The 20,565-nt window shown below is 41.8% G+C and overlaps 1 protein-coding gene across 2 annotated transcripts; it reads left to right on the forward strand.

Moving 5' to 3' along the window:
* Positions 1–243: 243 nt before the first annotated feature.
* On the forward strand, positions 244–17,449 carry Ntaq1 (N-terminal glutamine amidase 1). Of its 2 annotated transcripts, XR_007347177.1 has the most exons (7): positions 244–532; positions 5,327–5,426; positions 6,409–6,459; positions 11,479–11,627; positions 12,247–12,371; positions 16,470–16,658; positions 17,037–17,449. XR_007347177.1 is itself a non-coding variant. In XM_015486433.2 (6 exons), exons 1-6 carry the CDS (start codon positions 450–452, stop codon positions 16,574–16,576), a joined length of 615 nt encoding a protein of 204 aa, XP_015341919.1. In that variant the 5' UTR covers positions 244–449; the 3' UTR covers positions 16,577–17,449. The 2 variants fall into 2 exon arrangements, 1 of the variants encoding a protein (XP_015341919.1); XM_015486433.2 differs by having other exon boundaries at positions 16,470–17,449.
* The last annotated feature ends 3,116 nt before the right edge of the window (positions 17,450–20,565 follow it).

A 20,565-nucleotide genomic window follows, 5' to 3' on the forward strand; every position in this document is an offset into this window, starting at 1 on the left:
CTCGGTCAGTCTCCACCTACCCGGAACGCGCAAAGTTCCCGGCTCCGCCCACCAGAGCTCGCGCTTCGGCCCCTCCCCGCCTGAGTCCACTCACCAGGGCCCAGCCCATCCGGAACCACGCAGGCCTTTTCATCCCAAGATCCGCCCACTGGGAAATCTCGCTGCACGCCCCACCCCGGTCCCGCCCACTTAGTCCTACCCCCTTGGTAGCACCTCCCTTTTCCCAGCTCCCTACACTGAGAGGTCCGCCTGCTCTGTCCCGGGCTTCGCGCGCTGGGACTCTGAGCCACTGGTTCCGCCCAGGCCCCGCCCACTGGCCGCAGGTTCCACCGGCCGGAAACTGCCTGGGCCGCCCCAGGCTCCTCTCACTCTGCTCGAGTTCTGGCGCCAGCTGCTGCGCACTGGCGGATTCCTTGGTGGGTCCTGTCTTTGAGCCCCAGGCCGGGGCTATGGAGGGGGACGTCGCCGCCGCCACCCTCTACCAGCCAGCCAGCCCCCCGCGGGACGCCTGTGTCTACAGCAGCTGCTACTGGTGAGGCGGGTGCAGGCGCTGCACCCGGGGTCTGGCCCAGCGCGCCGCCGTGGACCACCGATTCCTTCCAGCCCCTTTGGGCGCGCGGGGCCTAGATTGGAAGGTTCTATTGTTTTGCCGGGTGGAGGGAGAGGGAACGCGAGCCCTGCCTCTGGAGCAGAGCGTGGGCAGTGGGATGGGATGGGAGTGGTGCGTTCGATGGTGCATTACCTCTGTCTGGCGCTTTTTGGATGGACAAGCTCAGCAGATCTCAGTGGTTGGGGGCGCGGAAGGGGAGTGAGGGTGGAGCGCCGCTTTGGAAGTTATCTACAGAAGCCTGTGTGGTGTCAGACTGAGGTGCAGGTTATTTTAAATTTGGAAGAGAATGGGGGCACAGAGAGTTTGAAATATTTTTCCAAGGTCACCCAGCTAACAGCTAGGAATTGCAGTCATTATAATAATGATTATATTTGCAACGCGCTTGGCAAATGCTGAGCATTGTTACTGGTGGATATGTGGACTAACTCGTTTGAGCCCCATTGTAACCCAAGAGAGTTAGTACTGTTGTGATCTACATTTCAAAGAACAGTGAAGCACAGAGGGGTGCGAATAATTTGCCTGATTCTCACAGCTTCTGAGTGAAAAATGGGGATTTGCAGGCGGGAGTCTGGCTCTGGAGTCAAGGCACTGTACATCTCTTACCTAGGCTATCTCAGCAGCTGAAGCATCACCCCTACCTTGGTCTCAACTCCTCTTTGCCTTTCCTCAGTAAAAATAATTTCTTCCCCAACGTGCAAGAAACCTCAGGACCATAAAATTACCCATTCCTCCTTGAGCTGGTCATTGAACCAATACCACCAAGAGTTTAACATTAATTCAGTTCTGACCATGTTAGGCCCAATGCCAACTGTTTCTATCCATGCCTAGGAGATTGATTTTATGATTATATTATCCTCATTTTGCTTTCTGAGCCACAGAAAGGCTGTTTATCCAAGATCACCCCTCTACTAAGTGATGGTACTGAGCCTGGAACCTCTGTGTGATGCTGGAGTTCCTGATTCTCAATTGCTGCAGTGTATTTCTGCTCTGTCTCCTAAATCCTATTCTCACTCCTAGCAGACATTCATTGTTTCATTCATTCATTCAATAAATGTTTATTAGGCACTTGGAATATGTGATGTGTGATTCTAGGCACTGGGGAGGTAGCAGTGAACAAAATTGATAATTTCCTTGGTAACATCTCCTGGTTCTTACATTTTGATGGGGGAAAGCAGACAAGGACAAGTGATTCATGTTTGGGTAGTGGTAATGCTATGAGAAAAATAGGAAAAAGCAAAAGGTGATGACTAATACCATTTTGGGGGGAGTAACGAAAGATTAAATTCAAGGACACTCCACCACTGAGCCACACCCCCAACCCTATTTTACATTTTATTTAGAGACAGGGTCTCACTGAATTGCTTAGCACCTTGCTTTTGCTGAGGCTGGCTTTGGACTCGTGATCTTCTGCCTCAGCATCCCAAGATGCTGGAATTACAGGTCTGTGCCACCCTGCCTGGCAACTAATATTATTTTTATGTTAGGATACTTAAGGAAGATATTGTTGATAAGGTGATATTGAACAGAGATCTGTGGAAAAGAGGGCAAGTGCTTTGTGGCTAATGGGGGAAGATCATTTCAGGCAGGGAGAACAGCAGGTGCAAAGGCCCTGAGAAGGAAGCATGCAGTCAGTATTCGAGAAACAGGAGGGAGACTGATACAATTCTGGGAGAGTGATCTGGTTGGAGAATGGCAAGAGATAAATGTCTCCTGAGAAGATGGTCTTTTTTTTTTTTTTTTTGAATAGAATGTGTAGCAGCATCCCTGGCCTCTACCCACTAGATGCTGTTAGCAACCTCCTCTCAGTTGTGACAACCAAACATGTCTCCAGACATTGCTAAATGTCCTCTTGGGGACATGGTCACCTGTGCTTGGGAAACAGTGCTCTATCCTGTCTGAGCACATCAATCGGTGCACTTTGCTTCTGCTCTATTAGGTTCTTCTAATTTGAAATAAACGCTTTTTCTTCTGTTAGTTTCTGTCAGATGTTACTTGTATTTCGCAACCCCATTTAATGATAAGAGTGGTGGCCATTGTTTGTATGGGACTATATGGTTTGCACAGCAATATTTATTTCCCCCCCAGTGTAGGGATCAACCTACTGCCTTGTGCTTGCCCAGCATGCCACTGAGCTACACCCTGAGCCCCTAGGGTATTTCTGATTCTGTTTTAATTGTTTAGTTTTTTCCCAAACATTTGTGTAGTACCTGTTGTGTGTCAGGAATGTCCACTCAGCTTGCTTCTCTGGCCTCAGCCCATTATGGGTAACCCCTGCAGTCTCAGTCCTTATGCTGCTTTATTAGGCTTTTGTCTATTAGAATGATCACTTGACAGCTTGGGGACAGTATCATCACCCTTTTTGTTTGTTCTATTCTAACTGTGGTTCCCTGCATTTTCAAATATAAGCACCTCTTTTTTTTTTTTAGCATCAAAAATTTCATGAGATTTTTCTGCATATTATGATCTTGATGATAAAAAGGGAATGAATAAAATTCAGAAACTCTATGTTCAAATTTTTTCTCTCTGTAATATTCACACTGTATTAAAAATTAATAGTACTGGCTGGGCGCTATGGTGCACCCCTGTAATCCCAGTGGCTCAGGAGGCTGAGGCAGGAGGATTGTGAATTCACAGTCAGTCTCAGCAACTTAGTGAGGCTCTTAGCAACTCAGCAAGACCCTGTCTTTAAATTTAAAAAAAGTGGGGGTGGCTCAGTGGTTAAGCACCTCAGGGTTCAATCCCTGGTTCAAAAAAAAAAAAAAAAAATTCAGTCTACAAGTAGTACTTGTCCATTCATGAATTCTGTTCCCACCTGTAAGATGAGGGATAGGGGAACAGACAAGGAGAAACTGCTGTCCTGTATCTCTTGCATCTTCCCATATCTCTCCAAATAATGACTCCCTCCTCTGGGCTTTTGGTATGCATCATTTTGTCTTTCTGTGCTGCTTGCTATTTATTGATCTTTATATCTCCTCTCAGCATATGTAAGCTTTAATTTATCATCATATCCTTCAAGCACTTAATTTAGTGTTTTGTACCTCACAGGCTCTTGAAGATGTTTTGGTAAAACTCTTCAAAAATTTCTGTAGGCCAGACAGATAAATGTCTTCTCAAAACTTGGATTTGAAAAGTTTGAGCTACTGCATGCCATTTGTCGTATGGAAACTGTCAGTGAATTTTTGTTATCTATTATATAGATCATGTTGAAGGAGTCATTGCAAGCTTCCTTTTGTTGTCACCACCAATATCACTTTCTCCTCAAGATTTCCTTGTTATTTTAGAGAAAAACAAAACCACAGGAGAAAAATACAGATGTCAGATTTTGGTGTTTTAAATTGTGTGGAGCATTGAGACAGGTAGACAAGGCCAAGATGTGTGAATTGAAAGGGTGTGTATTTGCATGAAATGGAGAGTGTTGTTTGTGTCTTGCTTCGTTTTCATGTAGTGTCGTGTAGATGACTGGAAATTCATCCTTGACAGATTGAGTCATGTGCTCTGAGCAGAGCGTTGGTATAGCTCATTTTTTCCCTAGTTTTCTTAATTAGTGCGTTATGCATAATTATGGGTGTATCTCATTTTGAGCAAAGGTACTATGTGGTTTATTAGTTAAGAGGCTGAGCTCAGAGGCTGAATGGCGGCCATATTTGCCCATGCTTGGGAGTGTGGCTTAGTTACTGCCTGTGTGTGCTTAGTTACTCTGGAGTGTGGTTCAGTTGCTTATTTGATGCACTAGGCACCAATTTATTTAGGTTGTTCTGGTTACTGTTTTGGATCACTCAAGGCTTGTCATAGAGAAGAGAGATTGATCCAGGGTAGATGTGTAGGAAGGTGGGTTTTAGTTCAGTATGAGTAAGGGCTTTCTAAAAGTCAAGACCTCCTCCTTACCAGAGGGGCTCAGGGAATCCCACTCACAGGGACTCTCTCCTGGACCTATCATGGAACTGTTCCCGATCCTTGCCAGTCAGGAGCCTTGTTCCCCAAAACACCCAACCTGTCCTTTATTTAAGGCAAGCAGGGAACCAGTGTTAACTAAGATTTATTGAGTATTTACAATATGATATGATTATGTGCATTTTACAGATGAGCAAAGGAGATTCTCAGATCAAGAGGGTCAATGCTTCTTACCTTGTAATTGGCTCAGTTGGAATTCTAGCTTCATTGCAAGTCTCTCAACCAGACACTTATAGAATTGTGACATAGCATTTTATTGGTTGTAAACTTTCTCCATAGGCAAGTAGTGCTATGGGGTAATGAGCCCTGTGTCTGCAGAGGTGCCACCTCAGCGCAGGTTGGACAGCAGCTTGTTGGTGATGTTTTAGAGGACATTTATTTATTTATGTATTTATACATGTGTTCATACATACCAGAGATTGAATTCAAGGATGCTTAACCACTGAGCCACATCCCTAGTTCTTATTTATTTTTATTTTTTATTTTGAGATAGAGTCTTGCGAAGTGACCTAGGGTCTCACTAAGTTGCTGAGGCTGGCTTTGAATTTACCAACCTCCTGCCTCAGTCTCCTAAGTCATTGGGATTAGAGGTGTGTGCCACTGTGCCTGTACAGAAGGAGATTTAAATGTTAGTTAGTTGTTGGATTAGAAAGTGTTTAAAGTCTCTTCCAATTTTTTTATGCCATTATCAGTCTTTAATTAAAATTTGAATAACAAAGAGAGTTCGCTTTTAATTATATTGATTAACCAGTTGTTTTATTTCAGTGAGGAAAATATTTGGAAACTCTGTGAATACATCAAAAACCACAACCAGTATCCTTTGGAAGAGTGTTATGCTGTCTTCATATCAAATGAGAGGAAGATGGTAAGTTGGTTAGTGATTGAAGAAAGGAAATGAGATTTAGGATGAGCGTAGAAGTTGAATGCAGCATGGGTTCAGTCAGTACTATTCTAAGATGTGCTTTATAAAATACAGGAACATTTTAAAGTGTTTTTGAATGAGATTTTTTTTTCCTCTTAAAGGACACAGTTGAGTTAGAAAAGTTTTGTTCCTTACTTAAATAGTAGGTGAGGGAGTAAGTATATTATGGCATACTCACACAGATTAAATCCCTTTAGGTATTAATTTAGAGCTTTAAGTGCTTATATGGAAACCACATAATTCTTAGGTTTGAAGAAAAGATTTGTCTCTGGAGTTTTGAATAGAATCATAACGAACCTATAGAAAGTATTAGAAAAGTGAACCCTTCTTTTTATAACGTACTCTTGTCGGCATCATTTCATTAGATGCCAATGGAAGCAAAGTTTGGACAGCTTTCTCCATTTTAGAGGAGAGTAAATAAAGACTCAGTGTCGTCCTGTGAATAATACAATGGGAAATCAAGACTTGAATCTGAACCTGCCAAGTGTTCTTTTTTATTTTTCTTTTTGGTATCAGAGGTTGAACTTGGCTGTTTAACCACTGAGCTGCATCCCCAGCCCTTTGTTTTAAAATTTTTAGATGAGATCTTGCTAAGTTGCTTAGGGCCTTGCAAAATTGCTAAGCCTCAGCCTCATGAGGTGCTGGGATTACAGGCCTGTGCCACTGTGATCATGTTCTGCCAGGTGTTCTGAGTCCTAGTCCAGATACTTTTTCACTCCAAAGAAGACTTTACAATAACTTGAGCTCTTGTGAGCTTTCATTATTGAGGATACTAAGAAGGAGTTGAATTTATTCTTATTCATTAACTTATTCTTTTACCTTGATTTTTGGTTGCTCAGAAATATTTTTTTTTCTTATTTATATACTGCTTTAAATGATCTAGTAGTGGTTTAACTGAAACTATGGGATATACTATATTTTATAGATACCTATCTGGAAACAGCAGGCGAGACCTGGAAATGGACCCGTGATCTGGGTAAGATGTCCATTCGGAGAGCCTTCAGTGTTTCTTGTGACCCCTGAGTGGTCTGTACACTTTGGGAAAGCAGAATTGAGAGGGACAGGAGAGAAAGGCTATGGCAATTACTAATAAATAGACTTTTTTTGAGGGGGGGGTACTGGGGATTGAACTCAGGGGCACTTGACCACTAAGCCACATCCTCAGCCTTATTTTGTATTTTATTTAGAGATATGGTCTCACTGAGTTGCTTAGCACCTCGCTTTTGCTGAGGCTGCCTTTGAACTTGTGATCCTCCTGTCTCAGCCTCTCGAGCTGCTGGGATTACAGGCATGTGCCACCTCACCCAGCTATAAATGGTATTTACTTATATATTTATTAAATGGTGTGTGTGTGTGTGTGTATATATATATATAAATAAATATATAAATTTAAAAATACCATTTATATATATATATATATATTTATATATATATATATATATATAAATGGTATTTTTAAATTTATATATTTATTTATATATATGGTATTTATTCTCACCCTTTTGAGAATAGATGTTATTTGGTCTAAGGTAGAAGTACTACAGGCATATTTTAATTTTTATTTTGGAATTATTATAGGAATGATTTTATTTTTTATGCTTTTATTTACATTTATTTTATACTAAATTTATTCTGGTGTAATAAATTTTGTTTCTTCAGGGATATCTTTTTCTTTGGTGCAGACTCTTCTTCTGGTTTAGGAACAATTTCTTCTTTCTAATAATGATTACCTCAGGTGGCAGAGGAAGCATACATGCTGGTTCATCTGGCCAGGAGCTGTATAAACATCGTGGGTACTTTATTTACCCGGATATGTTCAATGACCAGAGAATCCACATCTAAACCCTTAAGTTCAGCATAATTCTCTGCATTTTTAAGCATGTGCACAAAAATCAGCACTCTTTTTGGGCCCCTGACCTTGTGTCCAGACCCAGTTGGGCCTTAGCATAACTACCTGTTTCATCATGCTAGAATCGTATACCTTGCTTCTTTAAAGGGACATCTTTCAGATATGTATGTCTTTTCAGATACACACACCTGTGATGGCCTGGGCAGTTTCACAGATGTGTATAAAGTGAACACCAAGATTTGAACCTCTTGATTTGCATGATTTTTGTGGGATTTTCTGAGTTAAGAGAGTAGCAAACCATTTTCACAGATTGTCTCAGGCTGTTTCCAGGAAGAGAGATCTAGGAATGATTTTTAAATGGCCAGTGTAGGAGACATATTTGTGATCTTCTGGACTTATCCTTTTAGCACTGAAAGGAACTTTAGAAAAAAATTTTTAAAAAATTCTAGATGGACACAACACCTTTATTTTGTTTATTTATTTTTTATGTGGTGCTGAGGATTGAACCCAGGACCTCACATGTGCCAGGCAAGTGCTCTACCACTGAGCTACAACCTCAGCCCCTGAAAGGAACTTTTATCAGTATGCAGTCCAGCTGCATATTAGAGCTATCTGGAGACTAGTTAAAATTATAGATTCCTGGGTTGGTTCATCTAGAAAGAGGTTCATAAATAGTGTTCTTAATACACTCCTGGCTGAACATGATCTCCATTTGAAAGACATGGATCTAAAACAAAAGACAAAGCACATGTGCATGCACCCACACAGAGATATCCACTCCAATGCCTTCATTTTTCAGATGATAAAACAACCACAGAAAGGTATAGCGAGTGAGTAGCTCAAGGTCAGTGGCAGAACTGGGTCTTAGACCTGGGTTCTTTCCTGTACACCTCTGTGTGTCATTTTAACCTGTCTTCCTGAAGAATGGAATTGTTTATTAGTAATGATGGAGAAAAAGTTAAAGAAGAATTTTATAAATAATAATGTAACAAACTCCTAATTTCTAGATACCTACTCAAGATTATGATGTATCGTTTGAATTGTCTCCATTTATTTCACGTAGGTTAATTGGTGCCTTTTATATAGCAGTCACAAAGCAGACTAAAACTTGGGGACTCACAGAATTTCTATCTCTATCTTGATCTTTTATACCAACATCAAAGCCCAAACCTAGCACTGTTGTGGTTAGGAGCAGGGGTTTAAGTCCCAGTCTGTGGGACTTGGACTAGTTATATAGCCTGTCTCTTCGGTGTTAGTGAGGTTGTAATGCTTAAATGAGGTAACGTAGAGGACACCTAAGAAGAGGTAGGCTGGGTATGGTGGCACATGCCTGTAATCCCAGTAACTTGGGAGGCTGAGGCAGGAGGATCACAAACTTGAGACCAGTCTCAGTAACTTAATGAGATCCTATCTCAAAATAAAAAAATAAAAAGGGCTGGAGATGTAGCTTGGTGATGAAGCACCCTGGATGCAATCTTCAATATGAAAAAAAAATTTTTTTAAGTTGGTGTTTGGTGGCTATTGTTGGCAATGCTACATAACTCCTATTGCAGGCTGTCCACCTTCTCTAGGAGTTTAACCCTGCTGCTGAACTGCTTAGCTGCTCCCCGTCTGCGGAGGCTTCCTGGGAAAGGACCTGTGGACACATCCCTTCCACCACATCTCATGGCAGCTCAGGGTGCACAGTCCTGCTGCAGGAAGTCTCCCCACAGCCTGGCAGATTTATCTTTGCCTCAGTGCTGTCCTCTTATAGGAAATGGGTTGGCCTTGCTGAGCAGGTAGGGCAATCCCGCCTCCAGGAGCAGATCCCCTCCCAGAGGGGTATCCTGCTTCCAGCCCAGTGGGTTATTTCCTGGCAGCTGGGCAAACACTGAACCGCCTGTTTGTTTCATGACTCCACATGTATACTGCGAGACCTCTTCCCCCCAAGCCCAGCAGCCACGTGCTGAGTAGGAATATGGGCCTGACTGACTGGGGTGTGGTTGGTCATTGCTCTTGGTTTTCCAGAGACTATCTTCTTTCTGGAAAGCTCTCAAGCAGGATTTGAGTGATGCTGTCCTGGGCAGGTGGACCCCAGTCCCCTCTGTTTCTTGATTGGCTTTTGAAAAGGATGAGCATTGACATACTCCCTGTCCCATTAACTCTACGAGGTAGACACTCCAGTTGTCTCCAGTTTATAAGAGGAAGCTGAGGCTGGGAAATGGAGGGGCTGAGCTTTGGGCAGGCTCTTCCCCGTTCAAGCTGTGTGTGCTCCTGTTCTTTCGCTTCATCACGTGGTACTGCATCCATTCTCTTCTGACCCTACATTTCTCTACTGACCCCTGAGGGTAAGACTTATTTTTTTCACCCTTGTGAAAACTAATGATAGGAATTGAAGATGTTAACAGAAATAGATTTTGGGTAAGGCAGAGATTACTTCTGGCAGGGGTTAGGAAAGACGAAAAGCACATTCCTGAGAGAGAAAGCCTTTGAGCCAGAGGTTGTTTGGTGGAGAGAGGTGGAGAAGGTTGCTGCTGCGGTGGGGGAATGTGTAACACGAGCAAGCCCAGCGAAAGGAAGTGGTGGGCCAGAAGGGGCTGCAGCTTTTAGTCCATTTATCTTGAAGGATAAAAGGAGTGCAGGGAGGAAGCATCCATTTCTGATGTTATTTCTGCTCTACTAGGGATGGAGTTGGAGCCAAGGGAAGCTTTCATGCTGATGGTATGTTTCCAATCTCAATTAACTTTCCCACCTCACAGGGACTTTGCAGGGCTCAGATGGAATAAGTGCCTTGTGAACTCTAAAGTACTGCAGGAATAAAAGATGTTATTACTAATGTTGTTATATTGAGATTTATTTTGGTGTGCTGTTGTCTGTGGAGAGCATTTTTTTTCCTGAGAGGCCAAAGCACCAGTCTACTCATATTCCCCTGATAATCCTGAAACCCTTTTGGCCCTTATTAGCTGGTGTTAATAGTGCCTTGTGTCTGGGAGTGAGAGTAGGAAGTAATATCTGCTCTGTAACAAAATTGGGTGGCACAACTTTTATCCTTCTCCCTTCATGGCTACAGATGAGGGCATGGCTGACTTTTTAAAAAAGTACTTTTTTTCTTTGTTTTAATTAGAAAAGTAGTACAAAACTGGATATATAAGTCCTTTAGACTCTTTCCACACTAAACTCAAGAAGTCCCCTTTGTTAAAAATTTGGAGGGTGTTAGTCAGCTTTCTGTCACTTTAACAAACACCTAAGATAAATCAACTTATAAAGAGCAAAGGTTTATTGTGTCTCTCAGTTTTAGAGGTTTTGGTTCATGATCAGATGCTGGGCTGTGGTGAGGCAGCACGTCAAGGCGGGAGTGCATGGTGGGGCAAAGCTGCTTACCTCATTGGTGAGGGGAGAAAGAAAAAGAAGGGCTGGGGTCCCATGGTCTCCATGAAAGGCATATCTCCAGTGCCCAGAAGATTTCCCACTAGGTCTTGCCTCTAAAGGTTCCATCACCTCCTCATAGTGCTATTCTGGGGTCTAAGCCTTTAACATATGGGATTTTGGGGGGCATTTAATATCCAGACTGTAGCAGAGGGTATCCTTGTAGAGTTTTCTCTCTACTTCACATGCATGTGTATATACTTCCAAGTGCACATGTGTGTCCTAATATACATATAGCTTTAATAATAGTAGGTAATAATAAATAATGGATATTTTTCAGTTTTCCATATATATTTGCCTATTTGTTTCAGTAGTTGCATAGTATGCTAATATGTGGCTGTATCATAGTTTATTAACCATTGTTTTATCGAAGGACTTGGGGCTGTTTCAGAAGTTTCATTGTTATTAACAATGCTGCAGAGATTTTCTTGGTACATACACCTTTGCCCGCTTATGACCATTTCCCTGTAAGACAGTTTACTAGAGGTAGTATTATTGGGTCGAAGGATATGCATTTAACATATATGAACATTTCCTTTATTTCTTAGCCATTTCCCTGTCAGTGGACATTTAGTCTATTTTCAGGGCTTTTTGTTTGCTTTTTAAAAATTTTGCTGTTTTTAAGGAGGGCTGTATTCGTCTTGTATCTGTTTTTGTGATAATATATGTGCATTGCTCATGGGACCTTGCAATTTGTCATCCTAGAGTAACTTGGTTAACATCAGCAATTTTTACTTCTAGGATTACCATGTTGTTTTGCTTCATGTGTCAAGTGGAGGACAGAGCTTCATTTATGATCTCGATACTGTCTTGCCATTTCCCTGCCCCTTTGACACTTACGTAGAAGAGGCCTTTAAGTCTGACGATGACATTCATCCACAGTTTAGGAGGTGAGGACATTCAGGATGAATTATTAGTGTCTGACGTAAGGCCTTGGCAATTGCACAGAGGTTCTTTCTTTTTTCTTCCCTTCTTTTGTATTTGTTTTGTAAAGATCTCTTACCTTGCTTGGCCTCAGTACTGAGTTGATACTTGAGAATGATGTGCTTGCTACACAGGAGAGTTAAAAACAATATGTTAGAGTTTGAAGGTTATACATCATATTAAAGGTTGGCAGTCTTAAAAATTTGTGATGAGATCTCAAACATGTTTTGGGGGGCACCCTGGGAGGTTCTCTCATACTCTCCTTTGATGGGTAGGGGTGGGGATTCTCATGCTGCCAAAATTAAGAGAACTGTGAGGCCAACTCCAGAAGATCATGCCCTTTGCCTGAATCACAATTGAGTAAATAAAGGCAACTAGGTAGGTATATTTCTGTACCTTCATATCTTTAGACTTCAGTCATTTCCCATAGAGTATTTTAATAGGTAATAAAGCTTTATATTATTAACAGGATAAAAATGCATGAGTAGTTTTGTGCATGTCATAGAAAATGAGTCTATATAAAAGCTGAGTTAGAATTCCCAATGTGACATCTCCCTAACATAAGTTCTGTTGATTGATTTGCAGGAAATTTAGAGTGATCCGTGCAGATTCCTACCTGAAGAACTTTGCTTCCGACCGATCTCACATGAAAGACTCCAGTGGGAACTGGAGAGAGCCTCCTCCACCCTACCCCTGTATTGAAACTGGAGGTGAGCCAAGGGTGCCTTTCCCAGGGGTTTGAGTGGTGAGGAAGGAAGAGGAAGTGCTAGTTCTGTGTGTTTCTTAGGTTGGGAAGTCGAGGCACAGAGGACAGGTCTGGAAGGCATAAGAACTCCTGGGAGAGGAAAGCTGTTAAGGAGCAGAGCCATGCACGTGCACTCTGCCAGATTAGTGGATGTTCCTACTGTGGGATGCTGGGTGCCAAAGGTCTGCATGCTTGTGTCACTTAACAGTGGGATGAGTAGCATTTGCCATGGTAGCGTTTCACGTTATGGTGAAAGAAATCCCCAGTGCATCCTCAGCATGTGTGAAATGTCATTTCAGTGACTTTGTGATGAACCCTGCACTGGAGGAAGGTGAGAGCCAGCAGGGTGTAGTGTGCCACTTGTTTCATTTATGGGCTTCTAGGCAGCAGTCCAGTTGATAATTTCCTGAGATTTAAGAAGATGGAGGGTTGCTCTCCTTATTGTTATTGTCTGGCATTCATATGCATTTGAAACACTGTTTATGACTGGAAGTCATTCACAACATTCTTGCTTGTTGGTGAGATCATCCCAGCACATGGCTAATACAGTCTGCATGAAAGTGCCTGAAAGCTGTGCAGGATGCTGGGAAGACAGGACAGTCATATAAATAGTTCATCAAGGAAGAAAGGAAAAAAATTATTTGGGGGCTGGGGTTGTGGCTCAGTGGTAGAGCGCTTGCTTGCCTAGTATGTGTGGCACTGGGTTCGATTCTCAGCACCACATATAAATAAATAAAGGTCCATCAATAACTAATAAAAATATTTTTAAAAAATTATTTGTCATGTTTGAAGGCAGAGCACACTTAAAGAAGGTTCAGACTCTGGCTTTTGAGGCTGTGAAAAGCTCTTATAATTAAAAATAAAGGAAAAAGTGCTGGGTGCACGCCTGTGATCCCAGTGGCTCAGGAGACTGAGTCAGGAGGATCACAAATTCAAAGCCAGCCTCAGCAACTTAGTGAGACCCTGTCTCAAAATAAAAAATAACAAGGGCTGGGGATGTGGCTCAGTGGTTAAACGCCCCTGGATTCAATCCCTGGTACAAAAAAAAAAAAAAATGTGGAATTGCTTATTGGTATACCAACCTGCTTCCCAGCCTGGGCGTTAGAACTGGCAGGCTCCTAAGTTAGCAGACTACTCTCTGCTGCATGGGGTCTGGTCTGGACATACTATGCCTTCAGCAACTATTCATTTTTCTTTTAGATGTGGGCACCTAAGGGGCTAGCACATGACAGGCAATTAGTAAACCCCACCTGGTCAGCCCTGGTCCTATTTGGGCCATTCTTTGGTTTAGAGGACACCTCTTCATTAGGTGCCATTTTGTGCCAGGCTTTGGCCAGCCCCTTAACATATTAGTTCAATTTAATTTTCACTAAAACCCAATGAGCCAAGTGTGATTTCCTCATTGGCTAGATGGATAGAGAGAAGTGCATGAGATTCAGCCCTTTGTGTAAGTGTACACAGCTGGAGAGCAGCAGGGCTGGTTACAGGTTAGTGCACAGTGCTTGAGGAGGGATTTCTTTTTTTTTTTTTTCAAAGAGAGAGAGAGAGAGAATTTTTTAACATTTATTTTTTAGTTTTTTGGCGGGCACAACATCTTTGTTTGTATGTGGTGCTGAGGCTTGAACCCGGGTCGCACGCATGCCAGGCGAGCGCGCTACCGCTTGAGCCACATCCCCAGCCCGAGGAGGGATTTCTTCAAGAGGAGTCTTGGGCTTCATTTGTAGTTAACTTATTAGGGGCCTTCTGAATTTGAGATTGAATTAAAAAAAGGAATCTAGCTGGGCATGGTGGCGCACACCTGTAATCCCAGCAATTTGGGAGGCTGAGGCAGGAGGATTGCAAGTTCAAAGCCAGCCTCAGCAACTTAGTGAGTTCCTGAGCATCTCAGGAAGACCATGTCTCAAAATAAAAAAAAAAAAAAGGGCTGGGGGGCTGGGGATATAGCTCAGTTGGTGGAGTGCATGCCTTGCATGCATAAAGCCCTGGGTTCAAACCCCAGCACCACAAACAACAACAACAAAATAAAACCTTATAATTTTGGGACTGGGGATATAACTCAGTTGGTAGAGTGCTTACCTCCCATGCACAAGGGCCTAGGTTCAATCCCCAGCACCCCAAAAAGAAAAAAAAAGGGCTGGGGATGTAGCTCAGTGATAGAGCACCTCTGGAGCCCCAGGACCAAATCAATAACAACAACAAAGAAATAACCAACAAAAGAGATCTGTGGAGCATGAGGTAAATGTGTTGGTTTCTCATGTAATTATGTAACCGAATTATAATGTTCTGTCATGTGGTGAATTTATTACCTCAAATGCTGTATTTATCAAAAGGGTGTATTAGAGGGCTGGGGTTGTTGCTCAGTGGTAGAGTGCTTGCCTAGCATATGTGAGACACTGGGTGTGATTCTCAGCACCACATATAAATAAATGAATAAAATAAAGGCCCATCAATATCTAAAAAAATTTTTTTTAAAAGGATGTATTAGAAGTTAGGATAAATGTGATTTACTTTTAGCTAATGAGTGGTGTTTTGTGAAAAATAAAGAAGGTTTAAAAAAATTATTCTAGAAGTCAAATTTTACATGAAAGCATGTCTAAACACATGCATTAACAAGAGTAGTTATACGCAGCTTTTTGCACATAATTTTGGAAGTGATGCTTTTTAAAATTTTTTTTTTTTTTAGTTGTTGATGGACCTTTATTTTATTTATTGATTTTTATGTGGGTGCTGAAAATTGAACCCAGTGCCTCCTGCAATAGGCAAGTGCTGTACCACTGAGCTACACAACTCCAGTCAGAAGTGACTCTTATAACTGAAAATTTATTATTTTTGACATGTTGTAGGCTATGATTAAGCATATGCATTAATAAATTTCAGTGGCTACCTGACTGTCTGGAGGTTCACCACTATTTCCCACTTGCATTTAGTGGTTTTAAAGAAAAGAGCCTTTTTTCCCCATGGTAAGGAAACCGAGGGATGCGAATTGTCACTGTGGAAATTCTGGAAATTGTCAGACTTTCTGCTTCCTGCTGCTTCTCTCCCTGTCCTCACGTGTTTCACCCAGTATGAAAGAGAAGCTCAGTACTTGTCCAAAGACACAGGGGGTCCCTCTGCAGCTCCCCCGGACTCTGATGCTCTCACCCCTAGCTCCTGGGGGCCTTCCTGAACTTCAGCCTCTGTCTTCTCACGCAGGGAGGCTGCCAGGCTGTTTGTGTGTCCCTTCTAGGCTGTTTGTGAGTCCCTTCCCGGCCTCTCCTTACTTGTTTCTGATCCTTGAAATTCATGGTCATGTGCTACCATTGTTCACTCGCTGCCCATTGTCCAGTCCCTTTGCATCTTTTGTCCAGTTTTCTGGTGGTTTGTGATAGAAATGCAGTTCCTATAACAGTTCTTTGAGGGACAGAAGCAGGAAGCTGCATGAACTTTAAAAAGTTTTGTTGTTTTTTTTTTTGGTGGGGGTGCTAGGGGTTAAACTCAGGGCCCCACACATGGTAGGAAAACTCTCTACCACTGAGCTATACCCCTAGTCCAAAAAGGCGTTTTATGTGGAAAATTTAAATCACATACAAAACCAGACACAATAGTTTATCCGATTTCCAACACCAACAGCTCATGGCTGGTGGTTTTGTTTATATCTCAGCCATTTTCTGCTACCTGCATTACTCTGAGGTGAGATAGTGTGTCCATTTAACTCTGGCTATTTTAGTGTATCTAAAATATAAGGGTTTCTTTTCTTTAAAACAATGGCCATAATACCATTATTATATGTGGAAAATTATCATATGTCTGTGTAGTCTGTTTTCACATTTATAGTTATTTCATGAAGTCATAATTGTTTTTTCTTCCAATTTGTTTGAAACTTAGTATTTAGTTGTCATGTCTCCTCCAATCTGTGACAGGCAGGAATAAATGACCTTGAACACAGAAATGACCTTGAACCACAGAAATGACCTTGAACCCTTATCCATTTGAATAATATCTCCTGCTTTTTGGTCTCTGGATTTTATTGCTGCTATGCCAAAATTATGTTTTCATCAGACGTTTCTTTCATATATTTTTCTAGACTCCAAAATGAACTTGAATGATTTCATAAGCATGGATCCTGAAGTAGGATGGGGTGCTGTCTACACGCTGTCTGAATTTGTACATCGGTTTAGCAGTAACTACTGAATTTGACATCAGGATGTGGAACTGTGCAGAAATTCTAGGACATGGACAAGCCATTCTTTCATTTAGGACAGCAAACATTATGGTACAGTTGGCTTGGAGTTACATTTTTCTTTTGATTCAATTGAGGGGAAACATGAGTGAGCACAAATATCTGTGAACTGAATAAAACCTTTTTTGGGCTGGGGCTGTAGCTCAGTGGTAGAATGTGTGCTTAGCATATGTGAGACTTTGGGTCCCATCCCCAGCAACTCAGAAATATAAAATAAAATGTAGTCTTTTTTAACAAAATGTCAAGTTGAAACTTGATGTAGCACGTAATTGCTAGGTTATTCCTGTGGCTTATTTGCTAAAACATGTGATGACTTATGTGGGTGATAGCTCTTGTTAAGATAGAGGTGTGGACTGGAGCCAGCTCCGTTTGTCTGATCTGGGTGTTTCCTGTCTCTCTGGCTACACTAAGCTTCTTGTGGGCAGGGCCATGCCTGTGGCTGTGGAAATCTCTGATGCCCATAGAAGGTGCCCATAAAATACTTCTAGAGACGGTGCTGCTGCCTGGGAAGGGATAATACTGTGAGCTGAATCAGCAGTAAGTATTAGTCTTTTTGGACTATGATGTTGTTAGAAAGGTTGAAGTTCTCTTAGGCTGAGTGATATTTGGCCTATTTGTAAATTGTTTTAAATAAAATAGATTTAAAACTAGTTTTGTTTTGAAGATTTTGTGTTGCTCTTGGTGATCCAAAACACCTAAGAATGTCTTAATCATTGATGAGAACCATTGCTTTAAAACACATTGATCATGTCTGCCTTTTTGAAGATGCCTTGGAAATGTGGCTTTAATTGTAAAATTCCAAATAAAAGGTATTTATAATTACACTGGCATATAGTATTGGCTCTTGTTCATGTTCTCATTGTGTTACTGTAAAGATGAACAACTTCATATGGAAGGGTTTCCAAACTTGTCCTCAGATGAGTTTTCTTATTAAGGAACTTACTCAACATGAGTGTTGTGCATTCAAGGGTAAAACTGGTCATCTACTCAAGAATCAGTAAGTTTAAGGAAAAGTCACTTGGTTCAGCCAACCAGGAAGATTTGGGGAGAGAGTAGGTGAACTTTTGGTAAAAATAATGCAAATAGAACTTCTTAGGTTATTTTACGATTTAAAGCTAAATGTGGCGGGGCACGGTGGCACAGGCCTATCATCACAGCAACTCTGGAGGCTGAGATAGGAGGATCAGAAACAAAAGTCCAGCTTCAGCAACATAGTAAAGTCCTAAACAACTTAGTAGACCCTGCTTCTGAAAAATAAAAAGGGCTAGGATGTGGCTCATGGCATATTGCCCCCGGGTTCTGTCCTTAATCCTTGCCCTCCAAAAAATAACAAACCAAAAAACTAAATATGGACCCCACACTTAGATATATTTTTTGAATTTCACAATTACTTAAAAAGTTCATGGCTAAAATGAAGAAGATAAATTTTGTCAAGTCGAACCACAGAAATATTTTATCCTGAGCAAAAAGTTTCATGGGGACCAAAGGATTGTAATCTGATTTACAAATTGCATTTTTGGGATGTTTTATTTTGTTTTGGCCTATTTTATAAGCATATTTCCACTCTGGTATTCAAAAGTATGTTGAGTATAACAGATTAGGTAATGTCTGTGTGGATATTTGAACTTCCCAGCCACCTTGCCTTGAAATTGAAAACCCATCACCTCTGCACATTGTAGGGAGCAAAGTTTTATAGTTTCAAGCCTCTTAAAATATCCATGATCGTAATTTTGACTTGTTAGAAGTGACAGAGGACATCTGTTATTTCTTTCTTACCCAGCACTCCTGGGTACTGTTCTTTGCACCGTTTGGTGTGGTACTAGAATATAGTCTGAGCTAGGCCGGGCTTGAGTCCCAACCCTGGACAAGCTCAAGACTCATCCATCAGAATGTTCTCTGGATTTCCTGTATTGCTGTTCAGGGAGGACTTCTCCCTCTACTGGGATTGCTAAGCTAGAGGCCCAGAGGTTTGGGGCTGCTGGTGAGCATCATGAAAACTGCAGAAGGGCCTAAGTGCAGCAAGCTACCAAGCAGAGCTGACAGCAATGGTGCATGAGTCCCGGATCAATCTGTGCTTGAAGCTAGCCCAACTTCTGAGCTGCCCAACTCTATGAACCAGTGGATTCCTTCTTCTTCAGCTTATATAGTTTGGATTTCTGTCAGTTTTAACTGAAAGGTAAGTTCCTTTAGAAGATTTTTCTTTGATGTTCTTATTTTACAAGGTTTAGGAAATGTTATTTGAATCTTTCTGTGCTAATTTTTCTTTGAGGGAAGATTTGCTTTTATAGTAGACGTTGAGGAGAGCTAAATACTGTCTGGAAGGAGAAGGATTTTTTGTTTGCTTTTTGGGGTACGGGTGATTGAACTCAGTTGGCACTCGGCACCGAGCCACATCCCCAGCCCTATTTTGCATTTTATTTAGAGACATGATCTCACTGAGTTGCTTAGTGCCTCACTTTTGCTGAGTCTGGTTTTGATTTGGTAATCCTTGGCCTCCTGAGCTGCTGGGATTACAGGTGTGCTAGACAGAGGAGCTTTTGAGAAAAGCAGGGGACAGAATTTGTAAATTGAAAACAAGAGAAATGAAGTGTCTCTGAGAATCTGATATACCCCAGAATGGGGAAGCAAACATGAAAACATAAAATGGCTCTCAAGTTAGTAGAACTGGTTGTTCCTGATTGAAAACTATGTAGCTTTTAAGAAAATTATGTCTTTCCAAAGAGGGGTTGCTTAATAGTAGCAAAAAGGCAAACTTTTTTTTTTTTTTTTTGTATGTGGTTTTTCTCAGTTTTAAAATTTTTTTCTGGTGCCTGGACATTGAACCCAGGGCCTTGTCCATATTAGGCAAATACCCTATCACTGATCTATACCCTCAACCCCTCAGTTTAATTTTTAATTCTTTAAAAAACAGAGGTCACCCATACATAGTACAAATTAAAAATGTATAAAAGAGTAAATGGTGAAAAGCAAACTTTCTTCCCTCTTTGCCATCCAATTTTATGATTTCCCTACCCAGGAGCAACCTCTTTTTCAGCTTATTTTATAACTTCCCAGGAATGTTCTGTGCCTGTGTAGCCTGCAGATAAGCATTACGTATTCAATTCTGTATTTCCTGCTATGGATGTTAGGTAGTATCAGGCCTCACTATCCAGGCTGGTCTTCACAGTCACATGTCATCTTCACTCACAGTGACTTTCTCTCAGGGATCTCTGTGAGGAGGCTGCCTCTGTGACTACGCTCTCCATTCCTAGCCATTCCCCACTCCCTGTCCTGCCTCCCCCATTAGATTCCTGTTCCTGGGCAGGAGGAGCTCATTCAGTAAACAGATCTCACATTCTGTTTATCCTGGCCAGCCTTTTTTCCTGTTTCTTGTGGCTGACATCCCCTGAGCTGACTGCCCCAGTCCACATCCATGCCCTTCCTCCCTTCCTAGCAGTTATCACTAACTTCAGTGATCTTGCATATTGTTTAAAAGTCTGCTCTCCATCTCCCTTCTCTAGACTGGGTGCCTTTCTACCTTATTCTCCACTCTCATGCTGCCGCCTAGCACAGTATCTGATGCATTATAGGAGCTGCTCAACAAATATCCCTCAAGTATTTAAGAAAGGAACAATTTCTGTCACCCCAGGAGCTGGGAATCTGGAACATCAAGTGTCTTGCTTCACTGAACTCTGAATAATGCTGGCAAAGTACTGGGGAATTCTCGCTCTTTGAATTCTTTGCTTTGACTAGATTCTATTCCTCCTGTAGACGATGGAGTCCTTTTTCAAACAGATCTCTTGTGTGGTGCCCCCAGCCTTAACTCCAAGCTCTACTTTTCTACCTTTTGGTGTGAAAAGCACATTACAACTAATTTCTGCAGGCAGCAAAGAACACGAGTTGATTAATTTACTCTGCCATTCCGGGCAGACACCTCATTCCAGCCTCTGGTCACAAACAT

This window comes from Marmota marmota, unplaced genomic scaffold, assembly GCF_001458135.2.
Source record: "Marmota marmota marmota unplaced genomic scaffold, marMar, whole genome shotgun sequence".
Taxonomy (NCBI): Eukaryota; Metazoa; Chordata; class Mammalia; order Rodentia; family Sciuridae; genus Marmota; species Marmota marmota.